Source organism: Pholcus phalangioides, unplaced genomic scaffold (genome assembly GCF_987345545.1).
Source record: "Pholcus phalangioides strain wild (caught in Gottingen) unplaced genomic scaffold, Ppha-v1.0 ptg000010l_1, whole genome shotgun sequence".
NCBI lineage: Eukaryota > Metazoa > Arthropoda > Arachnida > Araneae > Pholcidae > Pholcus > Pholcus phalangioides.
Window position 1 is genome coordinate 43,938,584 of NW_028301603.1, and position 15,383 is coordinate 43,953,966.

Below are 15,383 nucleotides of genomic sequence, written 5' to 3' on the forward strand. Positions count from 1 at the left end.
GAAGAACGGGACATTTTATGCAAAAGCCTTGAACGGCCAAAATTACGGAAATGTCCCGTAAAATACGGGTCTTATTGTCACCCCCCATATACAGGGTGTCCTGTAAGTGTTAATGCGGCAATTATTTCATCAGCCGTCTTTCGTAGAGGTATGATTCGTGTGCCACATATTTTTGTCAAACAAATACTTTTGTTTTTGGTGAATTACATTACAATCTATTGCGTATTGCAGTTGCCCTCTATTTCCAGTCATTAGATGCTTTTTTCCAACAATTTTAGAGACAGTTGGCAATTTTACAAACTTTTGACAATTTGATTGACTGTAATTAGCGAATTTGCTTTCCTGTGACAATTGTTTTTGGCTGTAATCGGCAACTTTTTACACTTGTCTTTAACAATTTCTTTGCCTATAATTGGCGATTTTACTTGCCTTTGACAGTGTTTTTGGCAATATTTTGCAATGTCTTGTATGGATCCCGATTTCCTGTATTTTTGTCCAGGAAGTCAGCCTAGGTAAGGATCATAGATTGTTAATTTTCTACCGGAGCACCCTTCACGGGCCGCTGTAACGATGCCTCGGCTATAAAGCTAATATGGTGGTCCGGGATAATTTTCGTCGGGAATAATGGAAATGAACTTCGGCTTTATAACGTCGATGAATGCCAACGATTTCGGATATAACATTTTTAGTAGTTTTTGCTTCCGCTTTTATGTAGTTTTCCGAAGAAATTCTTAGGAAAGGGAACTTCAGAGCATGGCCCGTGGGTCGCACGGTCCTCATCGCATCCATGTCACATGTGGTCCTCGTAGCTTATTGCAGTGGCCTGCGGATTCTCGGGGGGTTTTCTTACCACATGTTGAAAAACTGTTTCAGAGTGATACTCTGGGGCCCCCCTAATTCGCTGAAAGCACCTGCTTATAAATTTCTATGCTTTCTCTCAAAAATCATATACAGTCGAATTCCATTTTAACGAATAACGCTGTAGCGAAAATCTCGTTTTCACGAAAACTTTTGTAATCCCCAGATGAGTTTATATAGGAACAATGCAAAAACCTGAAATTCCTTTATAACGAAATTTCGTTATAACGAAAGGATTTCCTTCGTCTCTTGGAGTTTGTTAAACTGGATTCGACTGTATGTAGCACCAAAACTCATTATCACGAGGCCCCTTATGCACTTGAGGCCGTGTGGGCCGATGCGTTAAGACGGCACTGCTTCAAGGTGCCACTGAATGGCCTCGATGTCGGGCAAGGTACCACGACTTATTCCGAATTGTAATCCTTTCGAAATTGTTTGTGTAACTCCTTTGGTGAGTAGGGTTTCCAGAAATCCGGGATTCTGGATTTCATTACCAGGGCAAACTCATCCACTCATATTTGCACTGCCTTCTAGTGAGTAGAATGAGAGTGTTTTATTATATGATTTTTTAAATAAAATTCTTGATTTGATTTTTGCGAATGGTTATTATGGGCAAATAATGATATTAATCATCAGTTTCATGTATTATTTCATGGAAAGCTACTGAAATTAAAACTATTCATGTTGCTTAAAGATAAAAAATTTCATCAAAACCTAAATAATCTATAAGGGAGTGCAATAAGCGTCACGTCTTAAAAAGCATTGCCACTCGATGCCCTAAACTAGGGATCATCGATCACCTTACTGACAAAACGGGGGCCATAATTGGAACTTCCCCCCAAGTCATGTAAGTTCCTAATACAGAAGTTTTTAACCTATGGGTCGCGGGATTCTCCGGGATATGTCGTTCTTATCAACTAACAGCCAATGATGCTTCAGCTATGGGTTACGACCCAAACTTGATACGCAGGGGCTTCCGAGAAGGGTCAAAAAACCTACTTTACCGCACACCAACTCCGGTCATAAATCGCCATACGGCAATCTCCAACCTGTGGAGTTGGGTGGGAAATGAAGGTGCCCTCTATCGATGGCCACCACAGAATCGGTAGGTAAAGAACTTTTTTCTGACGTTCTTGCCCGGATTCGAGCCCGTTAACCTTGACGGTAACCTTCATAGTGGAAGACGAGCATCTTACAACTGCGCCACTCATTCGCCGCTACGTACAGCAATGAGTCACGAGCTGAACTTGATTCACAATGGGTTCCTAGATTAGTCGTCGAAATCCACTTACAGCCAAAGATTCTTGGGGTATGGAGTCACGACCTGAACTTGATTTAATGGGTCGTAAAAATCCACTCACAGCCAAGGATTCTTGAGCTACTACTATTAAACCGTACATGTAACTCGTCCATATTCCTCTACGTTACGGAACCTCTAACGAGTGAGTACATGTCGGAATGTGCGTAAATGTTTTGTGAACCTAACGTGAACTTTGTTTCTGTGTAACGCTTGTTGTGTGTTGCTTGTCAAGTGCTGCCACCTGGATTCCAAATTCGAAGGTAGACAAATTGGCTGGTTGTTTTTTTCTTTTGCTTGTGTCATGCGTGAATCGAAAAATAAACAGACCCATGGATCGCGAAGCTAATCTTGTTAATTTTGTGTCGCGGCTGAAAAAGGCTCAAAGACCCCCCCCCCCTCCCGTCTTAATAGGAGGTACCAATGGGGAACCGAGTTAAACAAGGACAAAAATAATTGAAGAAATTTACTGATTAAATTAACTAATTTTCAGATTAATTTTAATCTCAAATAACTTCAAATTATTCTGCAATTACTTGTATTATTGTTCTGTATAATTAAGTAATTAAAGGGAATGTCCCGTAATAAGAGACACAAGTATTCCGTCGAATTGTTTCGGACCTTTTACTCGTCCTTGGATAAAGAAAGGTTCATAAACGCTGATCTACGGCAATAAGTTCGGACAGCCAATCATTGACGTTGTAGCCAAGTTGCCGTTACATCCGAGGTCGCAACAACCGAGTCTGACTGCGTTTTGGAATAGTCACCAGAAGAAAATTATAGTATTTTCGAGCATCATCAGCCGAACGTATAAAGAAATAACCATTCTATCGTGGATTATTAATAACGATAACTATCCTGTCAATATTAGAACATAACGTAATGTATTACCCAGACGAGTTATTCGAATAATAATCAATCTGAAGAACGGAGAGAGAGAAGCAGATATTCTTTCTCTTTAAGAGTTTTATGGAGATCGGGGCGACGGGAACCTCATTTTTCAAAGCCCAAAAGCCAGCTTTTCTTCTTGTTGACCTTGATTTAACTTGCACTTTTTTTTAACAAATATTTTCCGGGTTCGTTCACATTCAAATGCCAGCAAAGTGTTACGAGTTTCCACCCATTTTTCTCGAGACGAGCTTAAACACTAAAAGCAGTTTGGAATCGGGACAGTGGGACAAGAGTTTCGCGTCTCGACCACAAAGAAAACGCGCAAACAAGCGTTAAACCTTCGTGGGCGTGGGTGTGATTTCTGAGGCACATCCAACCGATTTACTTGAGATTAAAACTGTCTAAAAGATTTTTTTTTATGGCATCTGATGCTCAATGAGCCTGGTACGTAGCTAATAGGAACATCCAAACCAGGCCATTTTGGCCCTTTTTTTAACTTTTTTCCTGGCTGCCGCTCTTTTTGAATGATCTGTATGAGTCCTTGATCGAGGAATGGAGCCTTGTTTCCACGAAAATGAGAATACTAGAGCTAATCTTAGGCCGGCATTACAATATAAAAGTTTTATAAAAATACTTTTATCAAATTTTATAGTGTAATCACGGCCTTGGGCATTTGGAATGTGGTATAAGGCATTGGTTCTCAACCTTTGGAAGCCCGCGGCCCGGTAACTTTGTTTTGTCTAAGTGAATACAAATACAACGCCACGACAAGCAATATGCCCAACTAAAAATTTTAAATAAATCGATGCCAAAATAGTATATTAAATCTAAAGAGAGTGAGGATCCAGAGGGATCTGCTACTGCCCTCAGATGAAGGGGTTTGATACGTTTTAACATGGTGAAAAACTATACTCTAGTAGACAAATAATTGAATTTTAATGATTTGTTTACTGGAGTTAATTTAGTTAATTTAGAGCAGTGTTTCCCATAGTGGGCAATATCACCCCCTGTTGGGCGATGCAATGGTTCCAGGGGGCGATAGAAGCTACGGATTTAACATAGGATCCCATGGGTTCACTTGCGTTGGAGGGGGGCGACCTCTGGGGCTTTTCGGGGATCTTTATGTCTACGATTTTATAAGGACTCCATACTTGCGAACGTAAGTCCAGAGTCGGACGAACGTACACACACACAGAGGGAAAGCATGTGACAACGTATGCACATCACACTTGCGGTATGCTGTACACATAAACATGTATGAAATTCTGTTAGCTTTGCCGAGACTATGCTGTGATAATGATCAGTAAAATCCAGGATGCGGCTCATTGCAATACCTAGATCCACGTATGTATCTGTTTGCTGTAACGTTTCATTACTTAGTTGATAATATTCAGGATCGGTGCGTCTGCCTAAATGCATTGATCTGCTTTTTGATGTTGAAATAGGGAGTTTATACTGACAACTCCCTGGAAAAGTTGTTGGCATACAATTCTTAGGCCCCTAGTGAGAATTATAGTACACATAATTTTTTCTGGGATTCGCGATTTGTCAGCGGTTTAAGCAACAGTTGGAAACTACACTTGTTTTTGACATCTTTTTTTTGCTCTAATTGAAATGATTACTCACCTTTGACAATTTTTTTTGGCTGGGAATGGCAACTTCATTTGCCTTTAACAATGTTTTTGGCCATACTCGTATTTTTATGAAGGAAATTTCGTGTAGTGTATGTTAATAGTTCTCCACCGGAACAACTTACAGGGCCGCATCTGGCATACGGGCAGGAGGTTGTGTACCCCCCTATTATGGAACAAAATACCGTATTTTCTGGCATGCCGGGAAACAGCGAATGTGACCAGCATGCCGGGAAAATCGAGTCACAAGTTATAGTAAGATAAAAATTCTTAAATATCTTTATTCTAAAAATCCAATGAATTGGCTGAATGCATATTGTGATCTTTGTTTAACCTCGCTTTTCCCGGCATACCGGGAGTGGACCAGACTTCATCATTCAAAAAAGCTGGTGCTCCTTGAGTTTTACAGCATGCCGGCTAGTGCGGAGAGGGGGGAGGGAATACGGTAACACTGGAACAAATCAATTTTTAAATGCCTTGATGGCCTTGTAAGTATCTCGATTAAACATGATTAGGCCAGAGTTGGTGCATCCTTGAGTCACAGCAAGGGTGTTCAACCTTTAGAAGAGTGTAGATCATTTTATTGATTTGAAAACACGTTGTGGGCCCCTCAATTAAGTGCTCTGTAAATGTGTCACGAGCCACTTGAGTGGTCTGTGAATGTGTCGCGGGTCGCTAAAGTGCCCTGTAAATACGCCGCGGGGCACTTACGTGATCTAGAAATGTGTCGCTTAGTTCATTTTCGTAAACTTAGGTTCGAGGTCGCGATCTACATCAGATATCGTGGACCGCGAGTCATGGGTTGAGCATGTACGTGATAGCAGTGCCGTATTAAGGCATGGGCCCACCTGGGCACGACCCGGTGGCCTCAAGCGAAGAGGGGCCTCACAATAATGAGATCTGGTTGAAATTTTCGAGAATGAGTTTGGTAGGGCCTCAGAAAAATCAATTGGCCCGGGGGGGCCCATGATACTCTTAAGACAGCCCTATGCGATAGACCAAGCTTGCGGACGGTAAGTAAGGTCGAAATATTCTGGGAGGGGGGGGGGGTCATTTTGAGGTCAGTAAAAGCACTGTAAACAGTCATTATTCTCCAGAATACAGTAAATAAATACGAATATAGCCTTCGGGATATAGCTATATCGTAGCACCAAAACTACATAGCTAAGTGGACATTTTTGTCGAGTATTTTGGAAAATTATATAAAAATGCATTTCCTTTAATTCATGCTCTGTGTATTTATTTTCTTTGAATTTGTTAAATACAGGATGTCCCATAAATTCGTAACTAGTTTAAAAATTTGTTAAAAAATTGAAGGAATCGGTGTATTTGAATGCAGTGTTTGAGAGAAAGTTGTTTTTACGAAAGAGTGGTTTTTTTTTTTTTTTGCACAAAAAAATGACTTCGAATTTTTGTCAAAAGAGGGTTCTGCACAGAAGTGAATCGCTGTAATTATGTAAATAAGAATCCTGTAATATGCAGGGTGTACGATTAGTCGATTTCTGAATTTTCCTGTTACTGGCGCTTGCATAAGGTTTTCATTGTGATGTTGACATCGGTGGATAAAGTATTATTGGTAGAGTGGTTTTACCTCAGTCACGAATTGCCGGCTGAAGCTGTGCGAACGTTTAGGACACAGAAGAAATTGAATAAAGGTTCAGAACCAGAATTCTGTGATTTGCTTCCGTGCAGCGTCCTCTGCAGTGGCGTATTTACATGGAGAGGGGGCTTTGCGAGCTATAGCCCAGGGCGGCAACTTCGAAAGGATAACAAATTTGAGGAATGAATGGCGGAGAAAATTCATACAATTATGGGAGAAGAGCTGCAAAATCAGCCTCTGCCTAGACAGTCAGTGACCTAGAGCAGGGATTGACGATTCGAAAAAAAGTTAGGTGCCAACGGAATTTCTTAGGAGCCAAGCTTTTTTTTTCGTTCCCCAGAAAAATAATGGTTTCTTTTTATCAACTTGTCACAGAAACCTTTTTCCCGTGTCGGGAGACACACTGACATAATTTCCAAGAAATTTGTATTGCCCTAACACTCCAATTTAGTAATCAAACATTTAAAATTTTAGGCACCAATGCCAATTTTTCAGTCGCCATGGTTACCTGGCGCCTAGAATTTGTCACACTTTGATCTAGAGAGTGTGCAAGCACATGAATCGTCAGTGAGCGATCAAAAGCGTGACCTAGACTAGAGCGTCTGCGAACACGTGAACGTACAAAAGAGTAACTTGGAGAGTGAGGGGCCAGGTCAGTGAGAGATCAAAATGCAACCATGTGAGTGACAAGAACAGTGTGCAAGCATTTTAATGACCAAAAGAGTGACGTAGAGAGTGTGTGAGCATGTGAGTGAACAAAGCAGTACGTCAGCACGTGAGTGACCCAAAGAGGGACTTATAGAGACAGGCGTGTTCACAGAAGCGCAAGGCCGGGTATTGCTCAGGGCAGTGAATTCGAGGAAAAATTAGAGTAGAATGGGAGAAGGGCGGCAAAATTTGTATAGCCCACAGGCGGAAAATAGTAAATACGGCTCGGCCCTCTATCGACAAATATCCGAATTAATTTTTCGTTGTACCAAAAAAAAAAAAACCTTTTGTGAGAATAACTTTTACGCAGACTGCTTCAAATACACCGATTCCTTAAATTTACACGAATTTCTAAACAATTTCGAATTGATGGGACACCCTATACACATCTGTCACAAAAATATAAGTTGTTTTTCTCTCTCGTCCCTTAGCAAATCGATTGGGGCAAATGTCCTCAACTGAAACCCACGGAAGCTGACAAGGTAAAATTGATTGGATTGATTTTCTTGATATTATCGGTAATTCAATTATCCGAGACAAAATGAAATTAATTAATTTCCCGATAAAATTGATTTCAGGAGCAGAAACGACTCGTCATCCAGAAATGCCTCGAACAGAATCCTCCGCCAGCAATGGAGAGCATCACCGATCCAGTAAGAACATGTTTCTTTTAAAAACAATCTATGCAATGTGCTGACACCAGGGCCCGTGACCCTGGTATCTCAGCCCTCCCGTAAGGTAGTTGAAGGAAAATATACCAGAGGCTACACAAGCGTCCCATGCATTTTCACGGAAAAAGGAGGTGTTAAGCAAGCGTACTAAAAAAGCATTTCAAGGGGATAAACACGCCTTGGGATACACACATTCCTAGGGTTTAGTACTTCTACGCATCTTTGGAGTGTACACAAGCCTCGAACGCATGTTTAGAGAGATTAACATGTTTTCTACGCCATTTCGAGGGTTGAATGAGGTAGCCTCATACATATTTTAAGGGTACGCACGTCTTTTACGCATTTATACGGGGTAAGCACAGGGCCGTAGCCAGACATTTCTTTCGGAAGGGGGGGGGCAACTAATGTTTTTTGCTTTTTGGGGGTTCTGCAATTTCAATGTGAATGATGGGAAACGCCTTTATAGTTTACTGGTTTAATGAATTATTACTTCACAAATGAAAGTAATAATTCATTAAATTCTATTTTTGTGAAAAAATCCCTGCGATTTTAATTTCATTTATGAAAAAAATCCCTACAATTTTACTCTCATTTATGAAAAATCTTTACCAAAATTTCACTTTGCTTTTATAAAAAATCCTTACTATTTTTTACTTTCATTCATGAAAATACCTACAACTTTACGTATTTACATTCTACGCATTACTATTAATGAGTATAAGCATCCTACGCATTTCTCTGGGTGTGTGAACGTCCTGGAAAGCATTTCTGGAGGACAGCCAAGTCTAGCTATAAACAAGCGACCTACGGATTTCTAGGGATACGTAACGTAATCTTTCTATGCAATGTTTAGGGATTATACAATCCCTCTCTACAGATTTCTAGTGAGTGTAGCAAGCTTCTTAAGCGTTTACAAGGGTTGAATTTTGCTAGGAGAAAATAACCTACTGCTGAGAGATTATAATTTTTTTTCATTTTTGTTACAGAAACAGATTGACGATCACAGGGAACTCGTGACAACGTGCGCTCTCAAGACCGAAGGATGGGTGAGTATGCAAATGAATTTTACCCGAGCCCGAAAAGATTACATGCCATTTCAATTACAAAGATTTGTATCGGGGGGAAGGGGATTATTTTTCGAGTCGTGCGAGCACCGTTTGTTCCATACAATTTGACGGGTTTTAGACAAAGAGAATGAGTGATTTTTTTTTTTTTTTTTGATGTGACTAATTCAAGGTACGTTCTTGCCTTTTTGCTTTCAGTTCAATGATGACGGAACCTACAAATTCGACAGGGCAAAGAAAGAAATCGAATCCAAGAAGCTCGACGCCGAAGTGAGTTCGATTTATGATATTACTTCTCAAAGAATTTTACTGTTTTGTATGATAACTAGCAATAATACCCAGCTCTGCCCGAGAATTGGCTCCTTCCGAATTGTTGTGAACATCTTCGAATTGCTTTTGAAGTAGACGTTTCGTACACTGCTGCGGAGGTCATCTTCGGTCGTTAGCATGACGCATAGTGGCTCCTGGTTGGCGTTATCTTAGTTTTCGCCACGACGCCAAATCACGTCAATTTGGCAAGGAAGAAAATTAAATTCGCCAAATAGTCGGCTGCGATTCGGCAAGTCGACAATCAACGACGAAATAAGTTGTATCTTTGATGACAATGCGTCTGCTTTTGCTAAGCATTTCCCATTTTTAAGCACGATGACGATTTTTTGATGCCGATATTGATTTACTTGTCGAGATGATAATAGTAATTTTACCTAATGTTGAGCGATAATTACCGATGGCTACTTTACCGCACACCAACTCCGGTCATATATCGCCATACGGTAATTTTCAACCAGTGGAGTTGGGTGGGAAATGAAGGCTCCATCCATCGGTGGTCGCCCTAGGCAAGGTAGGTAAAGAACTTGCTTCTGATGTTCTATGCCTGGATTCGACCCCCATGGACCTTAATGGTAACCTTCATAGTGGAAGACGAGCATCTTTACCACTGCGCCACTCGGGCAATTACCGATGGCTGTCACGATGTCCCGTTCTCTTATGATCGGTTAATGCATAATTTCCCAAACTTCTTTGTTCATCACCCCCGCCCTCTTTCACAAATCTTTTTTCCTCATCGCCACTCTTGTAGAGTCATCCCATAGGATCCTATGTTGTATCCGTAACTACTATCACCCCGTGGAAGGTTTCATCGCCACCCAGCGGCGATGTTCCCAACTTTAGAAAACACTGGGTCGAATTATAATTCTTAATATCAGCGGAAAAATCCAAACAATTTCCTTTTTTTATTTATGAAAAATCCTTATAATTTTACTGACGTTTATCGAAAACCGCCACAATTTCGCTTTCATTTATGAAACATTTCCAATGTTCTTTCTGTTTATTGTGATAAAATCCCTTCTGTTTTATCTTCACTTATGAAAAAAATTACAATCATACAATTTCACTCAATTTATCAAAAAATTCCTACAATTTTACTATCATTTATATATGAAAAATTTCTATAGTTTGTTTTCATTATTATGAAAAATGCCTTTTAATTTATTTTCCTTTACGTAAAATACCTTTTTGTTTTACTTTCATTCATGAAAAAATTCTTACAATTTCACTCTATTTTATGAAAAAATCCCCATAATTCAACTTCCATTTATGAAAAATCCATAAAATTTTTGTTTTATCCTGACAAAATGCCCACAACTTTACTGTTATTTATGAAAGAAATCCCTACACGACTTCTCTTTTATTCATAAAAATTCCTAGAATTTTCATTTCATTTATGAAAAAATCCCTATAATTTTTTTTTCATTTATGAAAAAAAAAAAAAATATATATATATATATACTTATAAAAATCTCTAGTTTCTTCACATTAATCCCTTTTGTATTTGTCGATTGTAATCTATCATTTTCTGATGTTAATTTGACATTAAACGGATTCCCCTTTTTGTTAAGGTCGAGAAGAACATTTCCAAGAGACACGAAGAATGCCAAGAAGATTCTGTGAGTGCTTTTGTATTGTAATACTGTATATTATCAAGTACATTAATACTCACAAAAATGGATTATGATGCATTATTTCAAAATATTTAACTGTTATCTAATTTCCCCATTCCTTTAATTTTGCTTTAAATTAAATTAATTAATTTTTTATAATTATCCATCATTTAGGTGAAGAGATTCCCCGGAGGTTTCATCGAACAAGTGCAATTGTACCAAGCCTGCATGGACTACCACATTGCTGAGGTAGGTGATTGTCGAATTCACGCGCGGCTTTTGCACTCTTGAGCACCTCTTGAGCTTGATAGTCTCTTAATAGGATCTCGGAAGGAGCCCACCAAATGTGGGACCCACCAGACAAGGCAACAACTTTATAATTGGGTTTTTGAGGACAGTGTGATCGTATAAAAAGTTGTTTTTTGTTTTTATTTTAAATAACTATACAACCAACTCCTTCTAATATGAATTACGTATCTGAGTTTTACACATTATTTGGATACTTTTTCTAACTGGAAGTATGACGCTGAGATCGGCGGTTCACCAGTAAAATGGGGACTGGGGACTTTCCTTACTACCCTGTATATACGTGTGTGTGCGTGTAGATAGATAGAACCGCTCACAACCCCTGACTGATGCAAACACACTGTTGTGTCGGAAAACTTAGCAAAGATTAATAGTAGTGCCCCCCCCCCTTGCCCCGTGTTCGCAAGTATCAAATCACTCGCGACGTTCTCCCCATGAAGACAGCTATCAAGTCGACGTAACGTACAAACTATTTACCAAAAGCTGAACCCCATGACCAAGGAGAGAAAAATTGCACGTGCGCCCAGCTGCTCATGAGGGCTGGAGACAGCAGCTTGGGATTTCAAAAGAAGGGAGAAGACTTGCGGGGCAAGTAAGAAGATGAAATTGGCAAGATTCAAGAGTGATCTAAATACACAATTATATATACAAAATATATACCACGCCTCCACTGTGACGGGAAACGATGATACAAAGCCTTCGTCTACAGCGCTGAGCCGTTTTGCTTCCCTTCCACAGAATATGCAATAAACACACACTCACTCACTCACTCACCACTCCGACGGGAATAATCAAACAGAGCCTTCGTCACATTGCTGGGCATTCACATTTGAATTACTCACATATATCATTTTCATAGCATAAGTTTCCCTTCTTTTACATAATTGGGAATGCACATAAACATTACTATAAATACAATACATACTGGGAGTAAATATTATTATGTGCGCATACAAAAATTCATAGTTGCAAAATTATAATCATGCTATGTCAGTGTATATACTAAAAAATTTGTATTATTCTTCCGGTTGTTTACGACAGGGTCGCTGAGTGTGTTGTTTTCAAAATGGGGTGTGTGAGGACACCGATTCTTACTTTCAAAAATTGCTCTTACACAGATGTCCTTGATTCTAGATGATTGATATATTATGGTATAGGAACCCGAGTTGGCCCATTTAACTTGAGTCTGTTTCTATTTCAGATTCTACTTCCGAATCACTAGTAGTTTGTTTACTGCTTCTAGTTATTATCAAAACAGTGTCTTTATTATTCACCGGATAGTTCAAGACTTGCTGTACTTTTCTCGTTGCAGATCTCTTTGTAAAATAATTTTCCGTTTCCATAAGATCTCTCGTCCGTTTGGTGGTGCTTCTAAATGGTATCCCTTTGTGTACTCACACTGTGTCACATAGTGTATCACGCTTCCCGAATGGCCGCATCTACACGTGCTGGTCTGGCTGATTTTGAACCTTTGCATGTATTCAAAGAATGTTCTGTGAGGAACATTACTATTTCTCTCGGCATGACTTCTTTCATTTTAACCGTTTTTGGTATCAAGTCGAAGACCTTTCTTCCAGTTGTGTATATTTGCCAATGATGTTGCCATTTCTCTGACCCTTCTTGTGAGAGCAGATTTTTAATGTAAGATGCCGGTAATTTCATTAGGTGGTTTTCATGTTGATATTTTGTGGCCTTTTTTGCGAATTTATCCTCCATTTCACTCCCCCTCAATGCCTGAATGAGCTTTCACCCAACGTATTGTAATCTGTTGTCCATCAGTATTTTTCTAATGTCATGCACTAGGCTATGGGAACATTCGACGTCCCGTATTGCATGTATACTAGACATGCTGTCGGTCCTTATAGTTGCTTTATATAAATTATTAACGGCTTTATATCCTGCAAAATGTATTGCATAAGTGACCGCCATCCAGATTGCCTATAACTCTGCTTGGAATACAGTGTTGTTATTGAGCAATCCACAGTTCAATTTGTCCGTTACTTCACCCAAGTAGACACTGATGTAGGCTGCTCCTACGCCATCCACGGTCTTGGAACCATCAGTAAAAATAATTCGATTTGTTGATTCTTCTGGATACAGGTCATTCTACAGGCTGCGTTGGCAGAATATCTTTCACTGGGTGATACGTCCGTGGTGGATGTTTATGCTCTACAAATACAAATGCAATGCCACAACAGGCAAAATGCCCAACGAGGTGGCTGATAAAAAGATGCCCATAAAAATATGGATGTCATATATTTCAAAAATACAGCAACCCAATTAATAATGCAATTAACACAAATTGTGAACAATATATATACACATGATAAAATATTATACAACGCCCATAAAGAATACTTATGGGTGTCTTATTCTAAGAATGGATAGCTTCTCGATTTACCCCAACATGTTTATCGTATTCCTTTTTAAACGTGTCAATTGTGTTACAATTTACTACCTCCGGGGGTAAGCTATTCCATTTATTAACAACCCTATTAGAGAAAAATTCCCTGCGACATCATAGCCTTGCATTGTCCCTCACCAATCGATACTGGTGTCCCCTTGTAAAAGCAGTCGATTGGCGGTGTACTAAAAGTTCATGGTCCATCCTACCCATCCCATTGAAAATTTTGAACACTTCGATCATATCTCCTCGACACCTGCGTTCATCCAATGTAAACATATTCAAAAAATGAAGTCTCTCTTCATAACTCAAGCCCTGTGTACCAATACGGACACGCGTAGCTCTTCTCTGCACCCCTTCAACCAAGTCTATATTCCTCTGTAGGTATGGTCTCCAAAACCTTACAGCATACTCCAGTCCAGGGCGAACTAAGCCTCGAAAAAGCGGAAGAATGACTTTAGGAGAACGCGAAGAGACCTTTTTGAAAATGAGACCAAGCATTCTATTCGCTTTTTTGACCACCGCTGAACAATGTTCAGAAAACCTAAGCCGCTCGTCAATGAGAATTCCCAAATCGGTGACCCTAGTTGCATCCGCGATAGTGACACCATTCAACTCGTAAGAGGACCGTGTGTTGTTCGAACCAAAATGAGCGACCATGCACTTATCTACGCTAAACGTCATGCTCCATTCATTTGCCCATGCTGCAATCCTGTTTAAGTTGATCTGGAGCAACTCCCTATCGCTTTCATTCCCTATTTACATCTGTAGGAAGATGCGCGTTACATTGTTTATTTTAATCTCGCGCTTTAACCTTAAATTTTCTTTCTGTACTTCCTTGCCCAAAAGTATATGTAGTGGTGGATTGTTACTTAATGCTTGTAACGCACTGTTTGGTGTTGTGGAATAGGCTCCAGTGATGAATAGCAGGAATTTTCTTTAAAGAGAGTCTACTTTTTATCTTAGTTGTTGTATAGGATCATTGAACCATGCGATAGCACCATATGGTATAATGTGGATGGTGACAACTTTATGAAAGTATATTTCTAATACTTGTATTAATGTCCATTCGGGGCCAACCATTCTTTTAAAATTTTGTAAACATTTCTGTGTTTTCGTGATCAGATAATTCACATGTTTGAACCATGTCAGGTTTCTATCAAACATTATTCCTAAATGTTTGATATTCATATTGTGTCTTATAGGTTTGTTTCGCAGTCTAATGGTTTGTTTTCCCTTTTTGTGAGAAATCCATAAGTAACTGGATTTGGAGAATTCGATCTGTAATGTATTTTTCGTTAGCCATGAATCCAATAATATCATTGCTTCTTTTACGTGCTCAGTGACATTGCGGATTGTTGAATCACCTATTAACATAGCAATATCACCAGCATGCACTTGAATTTTTATATTTTCAGGCCAGTTTTTCGTGAGTAAATCATTTATGATAAAGTTCCAAAGTATCGGCCCACTACAGGAGCCTTGAGGGCATCCTTTCATTTGAACTATAGTGGCCTCACCTTCATCCGTAAAAAGGGATATCTGTCTTCTTCTGATTGCATCAATCATCGTTCTTCTTACATTGTCCGGCATTGAAATGCTAAGAAGTTGTTTTACTAGTGCTTCATGTGAAATATTATTGAAAGTCTTAATGTCTATTGATATTAGGGCAACATCCTGTTTTTGACTCTTTGTATACTGTCATGAATATTTGAGAGCGCTGTCTCCGTCGAGAACCCTCTTCTAAATCCGTGTTATTTATCGCTAATTCACTTCGTTTTCTCGTAATAGTTGATTCTTTGTGTCAGCAACTTTTCGATGATTTTGCCTATTGTGTTTAGAAGAGTTATTGGCAGTGCCGTCTTAACGCATGGGTCTCATCCGGGCGCGGCCCGGAGGGTCTCAAGGGAAGAGGGGCCTCGGAAAAATTAGAACCGGTTGAAATTTTCTAGAGTTTACCGGGTAGGGCCTCAGAAAAATCACTTGGTCCGGAGGTCCATGATGCTCTTAAGA

At 39.6% G+C, this 15,383-nt stretch overlaps 1 protein-coding gene across 1 annotated transcript in view; it reads left to right on the forward strand.

The window, feature by feature from the left end:
• LOC149081558 (uncharacterized) overlaps positions 1-15,383 on the forward strand; it is a 39,395-nt gene that overhangs the window by 14,221 nt on the left and 9,791 nt on the right. Inside the window, exons 2-7 of the mRNA XM_089238499.1 lie at positions 7,417-7,467; positions 7,564-7,638; positions 8,643-8,702; positions 8,919-8,990; positions 10,619-10,666; positions 10,835-10,909. Of these exons, the coding sequence (XP_089094625.1) occupies positions 7,417-7,467; positions 7,564-7,638; positions 8,643-8,702; positions 8,919-8,990; positions 10,619-10,666; positions 10,835-10,909 (381 nt within the window). The remainder of the gene's footprint in view (positions 1-7,416; positions 7,468-7,563; positions 7,639-8,642; positions 8,703-8,918; positions 8,991-10,618; positions 10,667-10,834; positions 10,910-15,383) is intronic.